Source organism: Nipponia nippon, unplaced genomic scaffold (assembly GCF_047370975.1).
Source record: "Nipponia nippon isolate SJK-2023a ecotype South Korea unplaced genomic scaffold, ASM4737097v1 scaffold_5, whole genome shotgun sequence".
Taxonomy (NCBI): Eukaryota; Metazoa; Chordata; class Aves; order Pelecaniformes; family Threskiornithidae; genus Nipponia; species Nipponia nippon.
Window position 1 is genome coordinate 78,910,966 of NW_028262369.1, and position 23,063 is coordinate 78,934,028.

Consider the following 23,063-nt stretch of genomic DNA (forward strand, 5'->3'; position numbering starts at 1 on the left):
CAAGAATACTCCTCTCTCATCCATATATTCCCAGCAGAACCCACCGAGTATAGGAAACGGACAAAGGCCACAGGCTAGGTTCTCGAAGAGACAGACGAGAGCTGTACATGTCACGAGCCAGTACTTTCCCATACTGTCAGCAAGCCAGCCATCAGATGGGTGTGTATCAGGCACGTCACGGGTGTGAATTCCATGCACATTTTATAGAATCAGCTTGTGTCTGTAAATATAAATATGCATATACGTAGGTCACATAAATTTGCAAAATAACTGCTTTTGGGCAGCTAAAGTTAATTCCACAGTTTGTCTCGCTGCAAGTTGCTGTATCAGCAACTGAGTCATTTTTCCTTGTACCCAGCACAACTAGAAACCCCAATATGCACGTTGTACCCACAAGCACCTCAGAAGTGTGATTCTATAGATAAATAAGAGATGTGAAAAAATGAATACAGTGCTGCTGGCACTCATTGCTTCTTTCTGTAGTCCATTTTTTCTTTTGTAGTCCATAAACTTGAAATAAGTAACATATTGAAGAAACACTTCCAGAAGTACATCACTAAGCCTCATGACAGCAAAACCCAGCTCTCCACAGAGCAGCTTCTGCCCTAGCAGTTTGGAGAATTAGATAGAGCTGTTACACACCTGATTTACTCTTGACCACATGGGCATGTTGTAACTCCCAAATGGGTTCTTCCTAAATTCCCGGGTAAGTAAGAAAAATCTTCTGACTTTTCCAAGATAAATACAATCTGTCTGCTGTTTTTATCAGAATGCAGCATGTAAGAATCCAGGAACATCATGACAGAATTCCCACATTTCACAAAAGCCTATTTATGCTCAAAAATACATTTCAAACCAAAATGAGACATCCTCAGTCCAAAAAAAAGATTTTAAGTTGCTTTTGAAATTAGAAAGCTTTTGACCCTGTAAAACAAAACCAGCACAATACAGAAATCCTGAGCATTCATTGTGTATATGCTCACTACTCTGCAATCTCAAAAGGCCAAGATTTTATCTGGCTTGGTTAATGTGTTTGGATACAGCTTTACATAATTTGTCTCTGACAGCTACAAGCAATATTAAGTGGAACACAAATTAGCACTATTAATTAAAGTCAAGATAATACTTACTTTTGGCAAAGTTCTACCCACCTCATTTATTTTGGGCTGATACAGGCAAAGATGTCTCACGGCATTCGTATCTCTACTTTCATCAAGCTAGAGCAGGCCCTTGCTCTTCATGGAAACAAGTGGTACAACTGAGGCCAGATTTCCTCTTGATTAGCATTTACTTAGCCCCCCAAATTCTGTGTGCAATTTGCTCTTACCCCTAGACCTAACGTTCGCTGTCTGATACACACATATTATGTATGACAAATACATATGCTTTTTCTCAAGAGCAGCTGCCTTCTCCCACCACAAGCAGAACACCACCTCCTCCTTGTGTGGACCAACACCTTGCCATATTCTGAGCTTTACAGCTTACCTATCTAGGAGTGCAATTGTAACAGCAGGGGAGGAGGAGACTACAATCTTTCTGTTGACTGCAAAATATAAAAATATTTAACACTTTCCACCTCTTTTATTATCCAGGAACTGAAAATTACAGGCTTTTAGTGAGCAACACCTTTCATAACATCAGCAGAAGGACAATTATTCATAATTAACATTGTTTTGGGGTGTTGTGCGTGTTTTTTTGGCATTTGATCTTCTATGTGCTTAAATTAAGTAGTATTTCAGTGTTCACTTTTTTCCCCAATTATGGCTAGGGATTATAACAATTTTTTCTTTTTCAATATATTAATAAGCATTCCTTTTGCACATCACTTGGTTGAATAAGCACTCGCTTAGAGGGGAATTACTTAAAGTGCTTGCTTTCTTTCTCTTTCTGCAACACCTGCATCCTCTTGGCATGGTATGCTGAGTGGCTGCTGACATTAGAGAGAAAGTCAGATTAGCAGGCAGCACAAAAAGCATCCTTCTGTAGTTTCCCATTCTGGGGGCTCTATGTTCTAGTGTAAAAATGACTCCACACATTTATGGTAAAACCAAGACATTTTTCAGTAAATTAATCTCTTAGATACAAATTCCACAGTGACCCTGGGTTTCCTTCCCCATCTTCTTACTTGGCTCAATGGGAATCAGAATAAATGTAGACTACTGCAGCCTTTCTCTCTTAAGGAGACTATATAGCCATGAAAACATTTGCTTCTGCATATAATGCACAAACTAATACACTTTTTTCCTCTTAACTACAGAAAAACTCCTTGGTATTAATTGTTGTAAAACAAGTCACAGTTCTACAAGTCACAGAAAATGACCTTTCTTTTTTCACAAGTATCGCTATTTTGCAGTATTTTTCTCTCCAGCAGAAAGAAAATGAACCTTACTCATTTTCCTTGATTTTTAGAAGATTTATAAAGGAATAACCAGAACGTTCTGAGTCAGCTTTTCAAAGTTTCTATCATCTTCCACTAAGTTTGCCTGGCCTCCAAGGACTCCAGATTTATGATGTCTTGGAAACTTTGTCTGATTACCTAGAAATGTGTTTTTTTCTTGTTATCATCTGAAAAATTACCCTGGATAAGACAGGATCTGAACCATGTTAACATCATCCCTTGCTGTCGTCCTATTTGTTTTGCTACTACTTAAGCATTTCTCATACTAAAGTCTCATTGATTTAAAAAATACATCAGACAGTTTCCAGTCTCTACTGGCCACCTCTGACAGGCATTGAGGGCACAACCTTGGCAGCAAACGATGCCAACAGCACTAGCTGGTATTGTTTACGGCAGGATGAACTGAGGAATAAACTGACTCTCCGCAAGCACCAGTGTTTACTCACCTACACATCAAAACTAAGCATACTTCCCTCTGCCCACAAAATCACTAAGTTTTGACAAAACACCATGCTGGGAACAGAGAACTCAGCAAAATGAGAAAATCCGTGGCTACTATTTTGCATCAACTTCTGCATGTTCTTCCTTCCAGTGACTGGTGATTTGGTTTGGGATGCAGCTGCTTCTCACAACAGGAAGAGCATTTTAAAAATTCTTCACAGACCCAAGCAGTCGTTCATATTTCTTGGCACAGCTGACAACAGAAGTGAAGACAATGTGACACATTGCTGATGAACCTCCTGAGGTTCTCTTCTCATTTGTTGTGACTAAGCAAGTTGTTACAAGTTTCTGCAGAACTGTTTTTTTGTCTAGAGCTTAGCACTTTGTGTCTGCAGAAACAACGTTAGGGGGAAAAATGCTTTTGCAAGAAGAACGCTCAGCCTCTCCTCTCAGCAATCTGCACTGCTGATTTCCAAACATTAATTAAAAATGATACCTCCACTAATCGGAAACCATAAAGTATACAGAAGGACGCATAAAGGCCAAGATTAACAACAATCACTGGAAGATGCACTTGACATTTCAAATGCAAATACGTGTGTGCACAAAAATATTTTTAGAAAAAATCTGAATTCAAGTTTGGATTTATTTACATAAAATGATCTCCGGAGAGGCAGAGTAAGCTCCATGCACCACATACATCCACTTTTCTCTTTAAAAATACGATGTACAGAGATCTGGTGTTTATGTCTTGTGCTGATAAATGTGTAATTTCAACTTCCAAATCACGTGGAAAATGAAGATGGCAAAAGGAATGGATAATCCTAGAGAATCTGGAAGGGTCCTAATATCGAGGCATCGCATGCATTGAACAGAAATGAAGGACACTCCAGCTGGAGAAGCTGGCGGCTGTAGCATCTCCTCCCCCTGCTCTGACCAGCCACCACCCTTACCAGGCCCAGCCATTCAAATATTTGCTCTCATGTGCGTACATTCTTCCTCTGACACATCCCCTGCTAGTTTTTAAAACTTTTGCCTTCATGTGTAATGGTAACATTTTCAAGGACTGTTTTGTCATGAGCAAGTTGGGCAGCCAGTGATGCTACGACAGTTTAGAGCAGCTGAAGGTCTATATAAATATTGTAGAAGCCAGGCTAAAGTTCCTATTCATTTGCAGGTAAAAGGTTTCCCAGCGACACTACTCAATGTATTTTGTAGTCACTCTATCTGCCCAGTTAGAAGAGTGCATAAAAAGTAGTGGGCACATTCAGCCGAGCACTCCATATGCCTGATAACGCTTTGGTGAAGCAAAGCAGCTGTAAACCCGTTAGTTTTACACCTGCCTTGTATTTTTTGATCACAGAGCCAGACCACATCAGTAAGGCTAGAATTTGCATCTAAGAGGATATTTATAAATTTATTTTATTAAAACAGACAACACACAACTGTAGGTCTGGAATTAGTTTGTAAAGAGAGAGTGCTGAGGTTTATGCTTGGCAAACCATACCTTGGTAGGAGGGTGACCTGTATAAAATTATACCTTTAAGAGACCAGCAAAAATCCCAAGACCAAATTATTAAAAAAATAAATAGGGCAGTTCACCCCAGTAGATCACTGCAGAGCTGCGTGATTTCAGAGTACTCCTCGTTTTTCTACAGCATGTAGCTTCAACAAAGCTCCAGGGTTTCCAGCGCTCTGTGCTCTGATGCTACAGTTACTCAAAGGCATACAGGAAAGTGGTTAATAATAAAACTCATCATTACATATCTACTTTCTGTAATTATAGCTCCTATCTGTGGCTGCTCTGCCAGAAAAGTGCATCTGTCTGACTTTAGCCAGCCACTGACTTCCATGCCATGTGCTGATGGGAAGTGTTTACCACATCCTTCATCATACTCCTGACGCTGACTTTTCAAAATCCCCAGGGAGCTGCTTTCCTTTGCAGGATTCACTGTGTGCCGTAAGGGCTCGCTTCACTGACATGTAACATGCTCCATCACTGCATGCAGCCCACAAAGGGAGACAGAGGCAATTTTTAATAATTACAAAACAACTCCTTACTAAGTGAGCACCAAGGTACAATTTCATGCACAAAACCAGATGTTTAAGATTGTGGTATTTATGAATTGACACTGCCTACTGAAAAAAATTTACATAGAGAAAAACTAAACAAAAGCCCCCTCCACCTTCCACTCCTCCAACTGCTGTGTTTTCCTGTACCTTTGTATAGGCACATTGCAGCAAGATCTCAAAATCATAGAATCATAGAATGCTTTGGGATGGAAGGGACCTTTAAAGGTCATCTAGTCCATCCCCCCTGCAACTGGCAGGGACATCTAACAACTAGACCAGGTTGCTCAGAGCCCCATCCAGCCTGGCTTTGAATGTTTCCAAGGATGGGGCATCTACCACCTCTCTGGGCAACCCATTCCAGTGTTTCACCACCCTCATTGTAAAAAATGTCTTCCTTATATCTAGTCTAGTTATATCTGCCTTCTTTTAGTTTAAAACCATTACCCCTTATCCTATCGCTACCGGCCCTGCAAAGAAGTCTGTCCCCATCTTTCTTATAAGCCCCCTTTAAGTACTGAAAGGCCGCAATAAGGTCTCCCCGCAGCCTTCTCTTCTCCAGGCTGAAGATCTGAAAATCATCCCTGACAGTCTGAAAATTAGAAAGTTATTGCAACTGCTGAATTTTTAAAACGAAATATAGGATTTCTCTAGTTCACAGGGCCAAGATTTATCCCCAGAGAGGCAGGAGTGTGTTTGAATCACACGGTGCCATTACAGGCAGCTGGTGAGGAAGCCTCTCGGCAGCAAACTCCTCACTCAGTGCCACCACTGAAACCTTGACAGAAGAGCTGACTGCTTCTAAACACAGAGACACCACTAAGGCCCACCTGACGACCGAGGGAGCAGAGCTCCTTCCAGACAGGCTGCTGGAACAGGCGAGCCGAAAGCACCCCATCTCCAGCCACACCAGTAGATAGGGACCCATTTCTAAGCACTTCAGTCACTGGGCACAGCTAAAACGAGGCATAATGCTAAGCAACGAGTAAGGACAGACTAAAGTACCCTCCTCCCCTCCTGCTCCTGCAACTGTTGCATTTCCCTGAGGTTAGTGCATGTATACTGCATAAGGGCAATTCACCCGTGGGGCTGCAGGTGTCTTTACTACTGAACTATTTGGTGTATTCAATAATGCCACAAGTACTAAATACTGCCTGGGAAAAGCCCAGTGGGAAAATCTCTCTCATATTGCTTTTTCCTCTAACAGAATGAGAGTGGGGGGAAATGTTAATTAATTTTAATATAAAAACAGAGTTTGCGAGCAATTCTTTCCTGCTCAGTTCTGAGTCAGTGGCTCTAACTTCACTAGAGCAAAGGAAGATGGCCAAAATAATTTCCTAAACCTTTAAAAATGTCTAAGCCTACATAAAATTTTACATTGCTTTGCACCTTCCCCTCCTGCTGAGGAAATGCACAGATAGAAACATTTTCTTGTTTCCACTTGTCATCCTGCCAGTGGATCTATTCAGACATAACTTGTGGAGTTTTTCTGCAATTCATCTATTAAAACAATTAGCAATAAGAGTGGCTGGTAGAGATGAGAGCAGAGGAACTATGTTTATGTTTTACAACTGCTGAATTTGTACAAAGTTTTAGTATAAAACCATAAACAGTAATTTTTGGGCACAGCAAAAACCTAGAATAAATGGCCAAGAGGAGAGAGTTTGCTCTGCCTCAGTTTCTTGAGTCTACAAATCTTGGGGATGTGACAGGACAACAACAAACCCCCAAAATTCCTGGTGAAACTCCTCAAGTCACTTGCGAGATAACAGCAGTTAAAAACAAAAGCAAAACTCCAAATTAGATTTGAACCGAAAGCAGTATTTTCCCATGCTAACTTCTATCTTTGTCCAATAGCCAGTAGCCGAGACCATCAATAGGCAGGAGAAATGAGAAAGCTCTGAGAGTGTAACAGGATAACACTGGAAGGGAAGATAATATGAAAAAAAAATGCTCACCGATAATACATTTATTTAACTGGAAAGCTTCTTTTGCCTACTACTTTAAGGGTAAAGTGAACCAGCTTCATGACTCGAAGCCCTTACAGTGTAAAAATACGTATTGTTCTAAAGGTTATAGTAGCTTAAATGAGAATACAGCTATCCTGCTCCAAGTCACTGCCTCAACAGTGAGTTCAACTCAATAATGGCAACTCAAAGCACCAGTCAGATTATTAATAACCTGCTCTTATATCCAAACGTGTACTCTTTGCTCAGGTTTAATTAGCTGTGGAAAATAGGACTGGTTCATTCATCTGAATAGCAAAACACGAAAAGCTCCTGGCAGTAGAGGAGTGCTGTGCTAAATACTTTGCTGCAGGTATGAATGAGCCACCTTCGTTTCCAGATGAATTAAAACTATTTTTACTAAAAAATTGCCCAAATAGAACACTTCGGGAAGTATTTCCCCTAGATCTGCCATTTTTATGTATAGGAACTGAAAAATGTGTATCTTTCAGAAAGCTGGGCTGCCAAGAAGACGAATACTGTGCTGAAGTCAAAATTGGCAACCAGTCCACAGGGGGACACACGGTCTGGCAGCCTCCCTTTGAGCAGCCAGAACAACAGTGTAATGTACAAGAAGTAAAGATGCTGTGTATGACTCAGTACCAGCTTAACTCTCCAAATTGCTGATTACAGAGCATTTACTTATTACTCTGATGTTATTAAATACCCCCAGCTAGATTCCAAGCAGATAAAGTAAAATTCAATTCTAGATATATGTTTTAAATTAGTGCGTTGCTTTTCCTCCCCATGCTTATGTCAAATTTGTCCCCATTGTCTGCATTTGAATGTCCTGTTGCCATCAGTGTCCTATTACTGAACTAGGAATATCATTGATTTTCTCCTTTTGCTTGTTTCTTTCAAAAACCTTCTGTTCCCTTTCAGCCACAAATAAATTCTGCCAGCCAGCTTAGCTTTGTCCTCTTTTGCCTGATCCAGTTATTATCTTAACTTCCAACAGCTTACACAATAAGTTATTTCCTACGCTGACTGGCCTTCTCTTACGAATCCCCATTGTCCAAAATGCATTCATTTTCCTTGTTGATGTACATTGAAGCGTTGGAGTCATTTAAAATTAAGTTCTCCACTGACTTTGATCTTTCTAACAGCATGACTCATGATTGATATCTCAGACATCCAAAGCACTCTATTAATCTCTCCTAAATGCCCTCAACAATTTTTATGCCCTTTTGAAGAGATATCTGAAACAAATTCCTTTTCCATTAGATGGGATCTAACTTTGGTCTTACTGGAAACCTTTTCCACTCATAATGCTTATTTAAAAATGTAATATGGCATTTCCCCTTTATCACAACAGCATCCTTCAGGAGACTCTGGCACGAGCACTCTTTCCTGCTCCCACAGTGAATGAGAAATTGTTTTATTTAGCACCTAATGCTCAGCCCTACTTTCTCAGAAAGGAATAACAGTATGATTGGATTTTAACATCCAAAATTATTTTAGCTTAACAATTTTCATCACTTGAAGATACTCAGCAATTTGTTTTCCTATTTAAAAAAAAAAGTAATCAAGAAAAACAGAGAGTCCAAATCAATTTTACAGCAAGTACAGTCTGCCAAAGGCAGGCTTCATTTCCTCCCTGAGTGGCACACGTATCACATTACCTCTCTGTTAATAGCACAGTAAAATATCAAATATCAGCGTTGCGTTAAAAGGGCTCCAGAGTGGCCTCTGACATTCATTGAAATGAGAGTATTTATCCAGTATTGGGCAGATAAGCTCATTGAACAAAAGTAATTACAAGGTTTCAGTAACAGATAATGTAACAACCTTTCAGGTGTAACATGGGAAGGAAATATCACAACAGATGCAGACCAGACTAGAAAAAGTGCCCAACTGAACGCCTGCTTCAAATAATTCAAGAATGAAGGAGACAGAGGGCAGCAGCAAGGGCTTTGGAGGCAAACCTCCTGCTTCTAGCTCTTGCCACACTGTTGTTTTCTAGAGTCAGTTCTGGTTTAAACCAAGGTGGTAGATATTTCACGAACTCATGCTTTGGTATGTCAGTGTTAAAAGCAGAAAAATTTAGCCTGGTTTAAGTAGTCTCATTCAAAGTATCATATGGTCAGATGCATTCCAAACAGTGATGTGAATATTTCCGAGATGCTGTGTTTCTTGTATTACTCTGTTCTGCAAAATATCCAGAAGCATTAGCTTCATGAAAAAGTAGATGCAGCAGGTATGGAAAGAAGAAATGAAATACTGACCATTCTGATGCAGCTCATTTTTTTCTGCTCCAAATGACGTAAGTAACACACAACGAGTTCTGCGAATAGCTTTCCAACAGCTGAGAAACTTTTACATTGGAATCAAGTCTGTTCTACTGCTACAAAGACCAAAAACTGTCTAGGGCATTGGACATTTTCAATACAGCAATTTATTTTTCAGTTTGGCAGCTGCTGGTGTTTTGCAGTACATTTTTTTAAAATACAGTTTAGATCTACCAAAATTGATTCCCACCTGTGATGAACCTTTATAGTAACATTAATCCAAAAAGTTAAAAAAGCCACAGCTACCGATTGCTGCCTTGGGGAACTCTGCTATTACAGGTGATCTTTGCTGTAGGATAGCTTCCAGCAGTAAGAGTTGTTGTCAGTACTTTAAGCATGAATGATGTCCTCTTACAATTCCTGTACGATATTGAGGAAAAATAAATTTATTCTTTATTTCTAATGACAGTAGTTGCCAAGAGTCCCCACGAAGGATGTTCTCTATGCACTGCAGAAGACTTGTGTGAAGAATTTGAAACTATTAATTTCTGCATTCAAATTTTTTTGTTATTTCCTCCAAAACAGTATCATTAATGTTCTAACTAAAACCCCATTTAAACTGCAGCATGACCTTCGTTTTGAAATTATGAAAAGGCAATTTCACTATCTTGAGCCAAATGAAAATGCAGAAGTCCAAGTAAATGCACTTGACAGCTCTGTGACTGTTGGTTTCAGAAATCATGTGTTACTCAGGAATCAGTAGCAAGGGATCAGTCCAGCTGGTGCGGAGGGGAAGACCCTATACAGGAATCCTGTGAGAGTGATCTCAAAGTCCAAGGGCTTTTATTCAACAGGACACTTGTGAGCTATCATACTTGTAAAACACAGGGCTTTTAGGAAGCACAGTATCAGCACTATATACTAGTTGGTTATACTTATATATGCTATAAGAATATATACTTATATTTATTTATCTGGAACCTAATTTGCAACAACATGCGAGCCCCAGAGCAGAACATATACAGCCCAGTGACTAAAGATTTCATTTCAAACAGGATAATTTTCGAAATTATTTCCCATTTATTTCTTCATTTCTCAATCCAATGCCAACTAAAGGAGTAACATACGCTTGTCTGAAAGCAGTCAGGGATCTTCTCTATTAGCAGCTTCATTCCACTGCAGATCTTGCAGTATCATGACTTGGTGTGCACAGTAACCACAAATACGGCACAGCTTCCCAAGCAAATAAAGCAGTTAAAATGTCAACTTTGAAACCTGTCATCAAGCTAGAAGAATCCTTTCAGCAATATCTATACAGAATCAGTGACATTAGGAAAAGAAAACCATTCACAGTTGTGCTCTGCATGAATATCCGAACAGCTCTTTGCAGATGCTGTCACCTTTACTACAGCACAACTGCTCTCTCATGAAACTGACGGGATGACTTCAAAAGCATTCTTAAAAATCACAGTTCAATAAAACATTGCAACCAGCATGAGGCTTTTGAAAAGACTACCATGCATATCTCCCATAGTGTGACTACAGTGAAGAGTTGATGGACAACTGAGAAAGACCAGTTGGCTTCAAAGCAGCTTCACCCTGGCTTGCTTCCCCAGCACCTCCAGAGCCGATCGATCACAATCCTGGCTGCCCTCTGTCTTACTGGACCGCCAGGCGACAGGGCATGGTATCAATAAGGCAGAAGCACCCCGTTCTCACTAGCACTTTGGAAACTGCAATGCACAAAGACAAAGCTCCTTGTTTATTCTTTTAATATTTTAGAGAACTGACAGGAACAAATAACCTCCAGGAAGATTAAAGTCTTCAGCACATCTGCTGAACCATGATTGACCCTGAGAGCTAAATCAAGGTCATGGCTATCTGTTTCTTTGGGAAAACATGTTGATACTGGATACAATGATCATAGTAAAAAGACGTCAAAAGGAGAGGAATGAAACAAGGCAGCCTTTCTGTAGTCCGCAGGAACATGTCAGACCTGCAGACTTACAGGATTCCCAAATCCATTCCCCAAAATAATAAAGTCAGTTTAAGAAGTGGGGAGAAGCAGTGTAGTGATCTGACAAAGAAAGATAAAAGCAGAAAATATTGGCATAAGAGGTAACTGAGGAGTATATGGGAAAGGAAAGACTATACAGAATTATATAAAATTTGTTTTTTCCCCAGAATGGTCCTGCCACTCCCAGTGCCAAAAACCCTGGGCCACACAAAACAAAAGAACTGACCATGTGGAAATGGGCCACTATAAAAAAACAGCCTTTCCAAGAGAAATGCAAGGATAAAGCTGTACCTCCTCCCAACTACTCATCTTCAGATAATCCATGAGATTTCCTTGGCCAGTCTTGAGATAGAGAGGCCAGAAAACAAATGCTGTACAGCAGGTAGAAAACTACCAGTGATTTCACTCATGTCAGGCTTTCCAAGGTCAGGTCATTCTTTGCAAGACTACACAAACCAGGTCAGGAAAAAAGAAAAACAAACAAGTAACCAACCAAACCTATACCCTCCATTACTCCATGGAGATACAACTCACCTCTTAGGGGAACAATTAACAAAAAACAGCATCAGTATCAAAACAGCCTCATACACAGCTGTGAAATTAGAACCTTCCTTGTTTATTAGACAATGTAATTTGTGACTGAATTAAGCTGTTTTATCGAGTCAGTGAAGGGAAGTGTTTATAATGTATGCTGAACATGCCATGAGCCTGCTGAGACCCTATACAGCTGAGAAAGAAACAGGTGAACAGAGTACAGTGAAATATGTCTTTCATAATAGAGAAGACATATACTTGCTCTTTAAAACAGAAAGACTGACTCAATTCAACCTTAATTTTCCAACACTGGAGATAACTTTGGGACAATACTGGCAGTGTGTCGTTTTCATCCATTGGCCTTTTGAGAAAAGTTTCCATCCACAGGGAAGAAGATTAACTGGTACAAATGCACACTGAAGTGCTGTAGTTATTTTACACTAACAGTAACTCCTCACTTTCCTGGGAGCATCTGAGCTATAATATTACTTCAGCCAAATGTAAGAGTCCACCACCTCTTGGAGGTCCTTCGAAACATCTTACCATGAGTAACCAGAGCAGAGTGACAGCAGTTGCATTTTATTAGGTCCTGAACCTGACTAAAATAAGCCATCACCAACTCATCAGCTTAGTGACCAGAAACTGAGAGACACATTTCCTTTAAGGAGGAAGTGTACGTTAGTGTTTCCCAAATTGTTTTATTTAACAGCTAAAATAAATGGAGATGTATTTGACGACATCTGGACATATGATGGCATCCAGAACAGACGTCAGGATGTTCTGAAGAAAACTGCAGATGAAGTATCAGTGATAGAAGAGACGCAAGACACAGCATACAGTGAAGCGATTAAATAGCTTAATACCAAAATAGCTGCAAAATTGATAGAAAGATAAATAGCAGGAAACTTCCAAAACCAGAATGGCAAATGAGACAGCACTCCAGGTAAACATCCCGTTGTTCCTGTGTCCCAGTCTTATTTCCAACAGGGATATGAACTCACAATCTTCATCACAGAGATGCCTGTTTCCCCAAATATAACAATTCTATGAAGTTGCTGTGCATATCAACAACTATTTACTTCCTCTGAGTTTAAAAATCTCAATAATCAAGAGATACAGGTGAACTGTAATACAGAAACGATGTCAAAAAACAGTCACCACACCATGAAGTGACAAATTCCTTTTTTGTATTTCAAATGAAGGTGGTCTGACTTTAGGCTCTAAAATTCTTGACTGTAAGCAATCCATAATGGCATTTACAAATGCTATAATACTCTCCCAGGGCTGTAACATCTGCATGTATCACTGTTGCTACTTGATTCCCAAAAGAGGCAAAGAACATGCCATCTCAGCTGAGCAGCAGCTCGCTCACAAAAAAGCATTAGGAAGCCAGGTTCTCTCTAAGTGCGCATAGAAACTGTAGACCACTAACAGAGCATCTCCTGCTGTCACACAGTAATAGGCTAGCTCAGCAGTTAGTGCACACAGAAGGATAAGCACTTCATTTTCTTCTTTTGAAACATCCTACAGTTTCAAGAAAGAGGAACTTTCGTAACAGGGGAAGTGGAGCTCTACCTATTGTTTTTTTTTTTCCTCCATACTACACTGCTATTTTTCTAACTGCCTTCCATATATTTAAGTCACTTGAGTAGGGTTTTTGAGTCAAATTTACACTTCAATATGGGTTTCCTGTTGTTTTGCAATCTATCTGCACCATTAGCAGTTGCAATTACATGGCAGACAGTTCTGTTGTAGGGGATGACTCCTTAGGAAGGGAGATGCAGAACTGACACTCAATCAGCTGCATACATACAGAAGCTTGTTGCACCTGGCATTTTTTAAACACAGCATCCTCGTATCATCAGACTTACTTCAACACTAAATTTGAAAAAAAGGCAAGTCAAAAGTTATTTGTTTATCCAGGCAGATGGTCCTTTTCCCAGCAGGATACCTACATGCAACTTCAGGTTCCCAAGTCTCAATATAGACTTCACAAGACTCTTACTGCAGGGAATTCATGCTCTTTTGTGAGTTTGTAATTCTCGTGAGCAATTAAAGGAAGGAAACTGAATGTGAAAAGTCACCATATGTCACCTAGAAGCTTTGCTTCCAGATGTTTGTAAAGGTTTTTCATTCTACAGCATTATACAGATAGTGCTTAGCACCAAGGATCAGCAAGCAAGTAACTAGCCAGTCCTCTGGAATTCCTCACTCTGTTTCTTTATCACCGAAGCCAACGCTAATTTTTCCATTTAATGGGAGCACAATCAGACAATTAACTCTCAATAAGCCAAGCCGCCATTGATTTAATTGCAAGTATTACTGAAGAAAACAAAAACGTTACCTTGTCCCTATGTTAGCGGTAAGCAAAGCAGTCATTTTAATGCTACTGGAACTTAATGTCTTGTTGGCATCAATACTGGTGTGGTGCTCTGCAAGGAAGTGTTTTGTAGACATGCAAATGAAACAAATGGTAGTGCTGAAAAATCTCAGCTGCAGTCACAAAGGGGAAGAATTTGCATATACATGATCAGAGTGGAAATATAATTGGTTAGTTATCTTTTATGCTTCAAATCTTAGTGATTTATAAAGATAGAAAGAATGCTCTAGTATATTTATTACCAGAGTAAAGCAACGTGCTTCTGGGCACGCAGGTTATTATGCCAACTCCTAGGAAGACCTAGAGCCACATCATATTTTCTTAATCATACTTCACAGTGATGATGGCATTTGAGGCCAAATACCTCTGTGTAAGAGTCATTGTCATTACATCAGAGATCAACTTGGACATAGGCCTTCTAAGCTACTAACTTGCGCTATCTTGTTATGCATTATCTATGAAGATGAAAATCTTTCCAATACTACTAGGGCTCTGGTACCACCCCCACAAGAACACTAGCTTTGTATTAGATAATTTCTTATCATTGTTGTTACTCTGGATTACCGTTAGGCTAACATTTAACATCTACATTTAAGATCACTTACTTTAAGCATCTATGTTCGCAGTGCTATGGGGCACTGGGATGGAGTGACAAACCCATCAACCTCCCAACATTTGTTTTATACTTGTTACCTAGAAAGTTAACAGTTCATTTTCATCAAATTGAAAGTTCTGGTTTGAAAGAGCAGAGACAACATACATTTCACTTCAACAATGAAAGACTCTTTGGGAAGCAGAAAGTCTCATCCCACTATTACATCACTTGGTAATACAAATAAGATAGCTACAGTTGAAAGCATTAAGTTAGAGAGGACTTTAAGAAGAAGCAAAAATTTATAAGGAACATTTAAAAAAGAAACCAAGACCAAGGAAACAATTTCATCTTTGAGATGCTTTGACATTGAACTGTCATTAATTACTTCACTAGTTACAGACAATGACAGCAAAACCCCTAATAAAATTAAACCTTGCAGCTCTGTAATATTCATTTACTTATTTTGATGCAAAGGAGGGTAAAAAAAAAAAAAAAAAGAAAGGCTGAAGGCACACAGGAGCTGGGGAAGGGAGGAATGTCTAATATGATAATTAAATACTAATAACTCTACAGTAAAAATTTTACTGAAGTCTGTTGGTCTCTTATGCATACATATTAAGACACAATTTGTAGGTGATGCAATGGTTTGGCTGAGTATCTGGAAGGCTGTGAGCTATTCCTCTACATGTGATCCAAAAGCCACATGCAGGACACCCTACTGTCAAGCCTCTGCCTTCCCAAGCTAAAGGATTTTCCTGAGTTCATGGTGAACCTTATTCAGCAAAATGGCCCAATCTAAATGTCCTGCAGACACCACTAAGACAAAAACTTATTTAAAACATGTAGGCTGATAGGTTCTGTTGCAACAGAGCAAACTTTGAAGACAAAGCTTTATGTCAGGCATTTTCCCCCTGTGAATTGAGATTTTTTGAAAATATTGTTCAACAAAAGTAAGACTTTTTTACTTTATTTATGACTTAACAGCATACATCTGTCACTGGAAAAAGACAAAACACAAGAGAACAGTTCGATAAGAGACACAGCTTTCAGTGAGAAGAAAGTTTTTAAATCTCCAGCAACATACTCAGGAATTACAGCATGGCAAAAGAATTGATATATCATATCACGTGCAGTTGTTACTACAAAGACTTACAGGTTGCTTTATTGGGTGCAGAAATTTCTTTTATCTAGATCAGCCATTAACTGCAGTCATGGACAGTAACAAAGACAAGTTTGCCACGGCATTTTAGAAAGAGCTACGATTGCTCCAAATGACAGCTTTATTAGCTTTCATGTGCTTCTGTAGGGAAGTGAAAATCAAAGCTGAAACCCCAGGCCTCCTTCTCCTTGTGAGATGCTCTAGCCAGGCAAATGTAAAACTTCATTGCAGTTAGTTACTACCATTCTAAAAATAGATTAATGTCAGCATGTGTGCCACATTGACCATATCACACTGTCAGAACTAAAACAGAGTTGATAAGTCTGCTAACCAATTACTGCTTATTAAGCTTGGGCACATCTTCCCGAAAAGCCAGATAAGCTTGTCAGCTCTACAAAGCCACCAAAGACCTAATGACATTCTTTGCTAGAATGGTGGTTTGCCAGAGTATCCTGGTTAGATCTTCCTTGGGCGGTCTGGTGGGCACAAGGAAACACAGACATCCACCCTTCTGCTGATACTGCACTGATGCGGTAATATTGCTTTATGCAGCAAATAGGGAAGGTGACAATAGAAGACAAAGTAGCAATGATTCATGAGCTCTGGGCATTACAAGAGAGGTGTTTTCAGAAAGAATCCAAAAGGTGAAATTCACCTCTAGGCAAAAGGCCAGCACAAAGCAAAGGACCTCAAAACTAGCTCAATATGGTGCTTAAGTAATTGACGGGCTCCATGCCAGTCTTGTAGGTAAAGATGAATTTCACCCTCAAACTAAGGAAGGAACATTTAAGAGATCCAAACGTGAACAAAAAAACCCATCAGGTCAGCAACATATGCATCAAGGCAAAGGAGCGGCAGGTTGCAAGGAGGCTAGGTCAAGTCAGGAGGGAAGGACAATAATACAGAAGGCAGATTATTTTGTTGCATGGTAATTCAAGAGCCAACGAATAAACTATAAAAGAGGCAATGCATTCGGCATAGTGTTTTAGGGAGAGCCTTTTGTGCAGTTGAGTTGGTTCACTTTTCTAAAGGGAGAACCTCCCGAGAGTAAAAGTCATAAAACCAACTCATAAGGAGCACTTCCCACTCAAGATGGCAAAACCAGCTTTCTCAAATCAGGGATCTTAACTATCCAGAAATGGACAAATCAATGAACCTTGAATGATTCTGTTCATTTGAAAAGCACCAAAATGTGGTGACATTTTGGATGTTTACATTTGGATGTTTGAAAGACATACTGTATCAAAATGTCTTATTCAACTATCCAAAGTTATTTATTAACTAAGCATTAGCTTAGGTTTTAAAAGTTAAAATGAATATTTCCAATGTGGTGCTATGCTGGTGGCATATTCCGTTCTTCAAAAAAGGAACGTTTGCAGTATTAACTCTTTCTCACCCTCTCCCGGTAAGACAGCATGTGTTGCTGTGATGAAACTGCACCCGTTGGGACTGCCGTTGCACCTGGGCTCACTTACCATGCTTATCAGTCTTCCGGACTAGGTATCTTACAGATGGGTCTTAAGCAGACCTTGTTATTTGAAAAGATGCAGATCCCTACCGTAGCATTAAGCACAGCAAGACACTACCGACTATGAAATGAACTATCTCTCCAGGCAAAACAGCTTTTGAAGGAAAGGTCTTTCTATCAAATTTCTAAGAGAATGTATTATGCTTAACTTTTTTCATTAGCTTCCTAAGGAAGCAATTAAATGTTTCTTTGCAATTATTCCATTAAGAAAACCAAGACAAATTAAAAAGAATTATCCACTTTGGTACTGTAGTAAAGCTCTGAAAGAAGTGCCTCCCTCCAGATTTTGGGGTCTGGATTTTATTCCTTGCAAACCCAGATTTCTTCCTAAGTAGACCCAGCAAAATCTTTGGTGTTTGATGAGCAGCAAAAAGCCTGTACTTTCTTTTCATTATACAATGTTACTAGGGAGCTGGTGTAAATATAAATACAATCACAATGATAATTTTGTTAATTTACATACATTCACATGTGAAAGACCTGAGTATACGAAGCAGAACACTGGAATAATGACTATAGCATAAAATGTTGGAAGACTTATTTATAACACTGTGTACAAATGAGTAATTAAAAATACATACACAATTACATAACGAACAAGTTCTCTTTGTAAAAATTAAACATGTCGAAAGTTAAAATTACAGCAAAATTACACAACTGCTCCTTGTTAAGCTTGCTAAGCAAGCAATGGTATACCTTTTTCAAATAATCATGCTACGTCAGCTCGCCCTCCTCAAACTGCAGAACTGGGAGGAAGACATCCTGCACTTTGCATGTCACCTCAGTCTTTAGAAACAGCCCACAATGGCTCGTAATGAGGCATGCATTTACTGTATTCTTCTTCGCTTTTAGAAATGCTAGTATTCAGAGTTTTTCCTAGAACAGACACTTTGTGCTGAGAGAGATTTGCTTTATTAATCATAGGCATGCTTTCTAGTAGTGATTTTGTGATACTTGCTCATGGTGATTTTTGTGGTATTTGTCATCTGTAACAAAGTAGAGAAATTCAGAGGATAAAGCCTCTGTGTCCTTGTGTATTACAGAATCCTATGAACCCATGGTCACGATCTCTACACACCTGCAGGCCGAATAACCCTTTATGTTGTGACAACTGCTTATTAAAACTACTCTCGTGTTTCATATCACAGATACATATGGAATCAAAGGCAGAAAACAGAATATCAGATCATGACCATACAGCATGTTAATGGATGAAGCACACACAAAGTATACGTGTTCAAGGAGGCAGGGAGAGGTTGCACATTACATGCTGCTCTGGTCCATTTGGAGGACTGGCGCACACACTTCCTCTGGGGATAACTACTGCTAAATAGCTGAGAACAGCTCTGATATCCCTTCTCTGCACAGGTGCATCATCAGTCCTGCTGGCACCAAGTTGACTGGCACCTGGGACAGCCTCAAGAATTAAAACCATAAAAATGATGAGGATTTTTTTTAATAGCTACTTACAAAGCACCAGAAACATTTAGGATATATTTTCTTCTGTCAAATTTTTGTCCAAAATGAAGAAGATATGATTACATGAACACATTGAGACCATACATTTTCCTAACTTCACCTCACAGAATTACACAGATATGGCCCAACTTAGAATCATAGAATTGTTTAGGTTGGAAAAGACCTTTAAGATCATCAAGTGCAACCATTAACGTAGCACTGCCAAGTCCACCACTAAACCATGTCCCTAAGCACCACATCTACCTGTCTTTTAAATACCTGCAGGGACAGGGACTCAACTGCTCCCTTGGGGAGCCTATTCCAATGCTTGGCAACCCTTTCAGTGAAGAAATTTTTCCTAATATCCAACCTAAATCTCCCCTGGTGCAACTTGAGGCCATTTCCTCTTGTCCTGTTGCTTGTTACTTGGGAGAAGAGACCGACCCCCACCTCGCTACAACCTCCTTTCAGGTAGTTGTAGAGAGCAATAAGGTCTCCCCTGAGCCTCCTTTTCTCCAGGCTAAACAACCCCAGCTCCCTCAGTCGCTCGTCATAGGACTTGTGCTCTAGACTTGCACAAAAGCTCTGAGAACTAGTCACATTGTAAAAACAATTTGCACCATAAATCCATATTACTGCCTATGGCAGAGTTAATAGACCTATGCCAGGGCGTTTAGAAGCTATCAATACCCTTCTCTGCTTAAATCACCAGAAACACAGCATTGATGGGAAATTCCATGGAAACTTCTTTCCACAGTACATCAGACAAAGAATGGGCAAAAAATAGCATTTTATAAAACACTAATGGATTTTGCTAGTTAATAAAAAGCAACCTCTGCCAGAGGCATTTAAACAAGGATGATGCAGAAATTGAGATGAATACTTTGGTAAGACTTACTGCCAGCTTAATGCCTATAATGAAAAGTAATAAAGTGAACTAGGCATGTTACTATACCAATGTTTTTTTAACCCATTAAATATTGATAAGAACTTATATTCCTTACCAATGCCAGCAGTAACTCATTTTATGAATGCAAATTAGATTTTCATTTTTAGTCTTTGTGAACATAAGTTTTATGCCTGTGCTTTATATTATACCTATACAAGACTTCAAACAAATCTGTGATGTGTTATGAAAGCATAATAATATAAGTGCCTACCTTTTTCAGGAACCGTACTCCATAGGTAAATATATAAAGGTAAAATGTAAATCTCCACCTGCAAAAGGTACAAGAGATTAACTCTAGGATACCAGGTTTACATACTTCACAGTTCAACACATGATTTCTTACAGCACTGCCAAACCACCACACCCTGGTCACATTAATGGAAGTTGAAGCAAAATTTTGGTCTGGTTTTCTACAGCTTTTGTTATCAAGCATTGTGCTCATCTGCCTGCTTTTCCCAGCCTCCCATTAGCTCTCTGAAAATACTGGCTAATTTCACCTAAACATGACAGGAAAAAAACCACATTTTCAAGGATAATTAATTTTTTAAGTGTTTCATGAAAACTAGGAGGACAGTGGAGGACAGAGGACAATTCGCACGCCTACTGCAGGGAAGTTCACTTGTTATGAGACACCAGGACAATGATGATCACAAATTTTATTAAGCCTTCAACAGGGGATTTTAGAGTGCTGTACATCAAATACAGTCTTTAGTAGTGACAAGCATCATCCACGATGAGCTGGAATTTCGCTTACAAGATTCCAGCACTTCAATCTTGGTTTTAAGGAGTACATCTGCATTAGATAGATATGCTGGATACAGATATATATGCACAATTTACATCCGCTTCCAAAGAATTTCTTTGATAAAGATGATTCTGCATTTTCCCAAGTACACATGAAATAATTGCCAGGCTTCTAGTTTTTCTTTTTGGATAGAGGCAAACTAGAAGCCAATGATCAGGATGCCACAGAAAATAAGAGAGAAACCAGCAGATTTAATACTAAATCATCCTCTCCTCTATGTCTTTCTCCCTTCCCTAATAAAAGAAGACATACAGAGTATCTTCCTATCTTCTGGACCTACTGGCTTAGGAAAGAAGAGTCAATGGAAGTATAAGGAAATAAAATCAAAACCTCATGCAGTGTAAATTCTTAGAGGAATTCCTGTTTTTTTTTTTTCCAAGGGTTGGAGTGACTACACAAACATGCCTGACAAACACCAGTAAGGTACTATTCATAACGTTTACGGCAGGATGAGATTTAGCTTCCTTAGTGTGAGACAATACCGCAGCGTGAATCATCTTCAATTACATATTTTACAGCACTTACAACTTCCTCTCGACTGGCAAAACTATTAGCTTACAGTTAATTGGCACTGAAGCGTGTTCAGACATTACTGGAATGGTTTCAAAACTGAAAATTCTTATATATAGAAGAAAGTTAATCCAGACCTTCCTCTTCAAAGCTACTTTTACCAGTATTTAGAAAGAAAATTGTGTCACACATCAATAACCCTCTGACAAGCTGAATACAGGAGAGTGTAGAGAACATCAATGAGATTTAAAGTATGATACTTCAGCTGAACAGAAACTCTCTCTTATCCTGTAGCCTCCACAGCACTGCAGAGATTAATTTATTCAATTGATATGATACAAATACCAATCCCTTCAAGGGTTCAGTCACACTAGCAACACGTCTCGCCGCTTTTATGCTGGGAGTTTCCTGAAGATACTGCAAAAATAGAGCACTCAAGAGGCAAAACATTAGTTGTACTGGTAGAAACCTTCAGATCACACACATGGAAGAAACAGCAAGTACAACAATATGAAGGAAGGTTTTATTTGGGTAATAATTTTCTCATTAGGCTGGTCCTACGGCTAGGAAACCCACCATTTGACTTCAAGGTTACATACCTCACCTAGTGAAAGTCTGAATGCTGTCACTGAAAATAAAAGTATGAGGAAGGAAAAGCTGTCTAACCTAATCTCACTGCTGGACACTCCTAGTGCCCTTCTTTCACTCCTAAGTGTAAGCAGTTATTTTAAATTCCTCACAAAGAGTTTTCTTGTTTTAAAAATACCCTCAAAATCACCTTTATTTCACATTTCTCCAAGCAAAATTCATAACATATTTGAGAACATTTGTAGCTTGCTGTTGGGAGATGCAATATTCCGTAGAGGAGTTCAAAGGTAGTCTGAAGTATTTGAAATATGTTAATGGTTAAATTTTAGTTGGTGGGTCTCAGGGATTTTCCAGCCTGCATGGATGTCTGAAAGACTCTGGTTGCAGCATTTGCTGCAGCTATCACCTCAGAGGAAATCAAAAGGCCCTTCCCTGAAACAAGCAAATTCAGAAACACTGATTTCCCTGTCTAACTTTCCACCCATCCCCCCGAAGCGCTGCCACTGCCGTAGACCTGCACTAAAGCCATGGATTGCCCTGTAGGAGAATTCCTGGAGCTTCGGAAAAATCTCAGAGCCAAGAGCCACCAGGTACTATTTGCGTCTGCCAAAGGCAATCAACTTGCTCCAACTGTTTGAATGTCACAAAGGTGATACATGCATACAAGTATATGATAATATATGCTATTGGTCTTCTTTCCTCTTTTTCCCTAACCTGCCTAACAAGTCTACTTGGATTGAGCATCAGAAGATAAAGCAAGGCTCAGAACTGGGTGATAGACAAAGCTGGTCAAAGTGCTAACTTCTTAAAAAAATAAGTAATACTGGTAGAAAAAATTGCTCATTCCTGCTAAACAACATCCATAAAAGCTATTCAACAAACTTCTGGCTTGGTCAAACTGCAATAAAGAAATATTTAAAACAAAAGCAAAAGTTGGAATTGGCCCCCAGCACGTTTATCATCATTAATCAGCTAACTGGTGGTAGCAGACCTACAAAGGATTTTCCACTGTTCCATATCAGGCAGCTAGCTGCCTTTTCTGCAGGCTTCACAGGCAAATTCTGCCGGCTCAATACCCCACTTGGAATTTCAATCCCATACAAAGAAGTCCAAGGAGTTTCCCACATGGTTTTACCACTACTTGTAGATGGTTTGTTGCTGCAATTAACAGTAAAACATCCACTGGCCAAGGTCAAGTATATGAATGCAAGAAGGTCTGAAAGAAAATTAAACTTATTAAAGTATTTATTATTATACAGTAAGTGAATATACTAGCTAAGTACCTATGCTCAACATTTTAGTAAATGTTGCACAGTAAATGCTAACACCAATGACCTTAACAACTGGAGATATTCCATTTGTAACTGTCTTTTTAAATAAAATAAAATTTAAAAAAA

The 23,063-nt window shown here is 39.3% G+C and overlaps 1 protein-coding gene across 3 annotated transcripts in view; it reads right to left on the reverse strand.

The window, feature by feature from the left end:
- The window catches only part of CERS6 (ceramide synthase 6), a 132,344-nt gene that overhangs the window by 44,059 nt on the left and 65,222 nt on the right, over window positions 1-23,063 (reverse strand). For all 3 annotated transcript variants that reach the window (XM_087731288.1, XM_087731287.1, XM_087731286.1), the window contains exon 4: window positions 19,975-20,032. In XM_087731288.1, coding sequence (XP_087587414.1) covers window positions 19,975-20,032 — 58 coding nt within the window. The remainder of the gene's footprint in view (window positions 1-19,974; window positions 20,033-23,063) is intronic.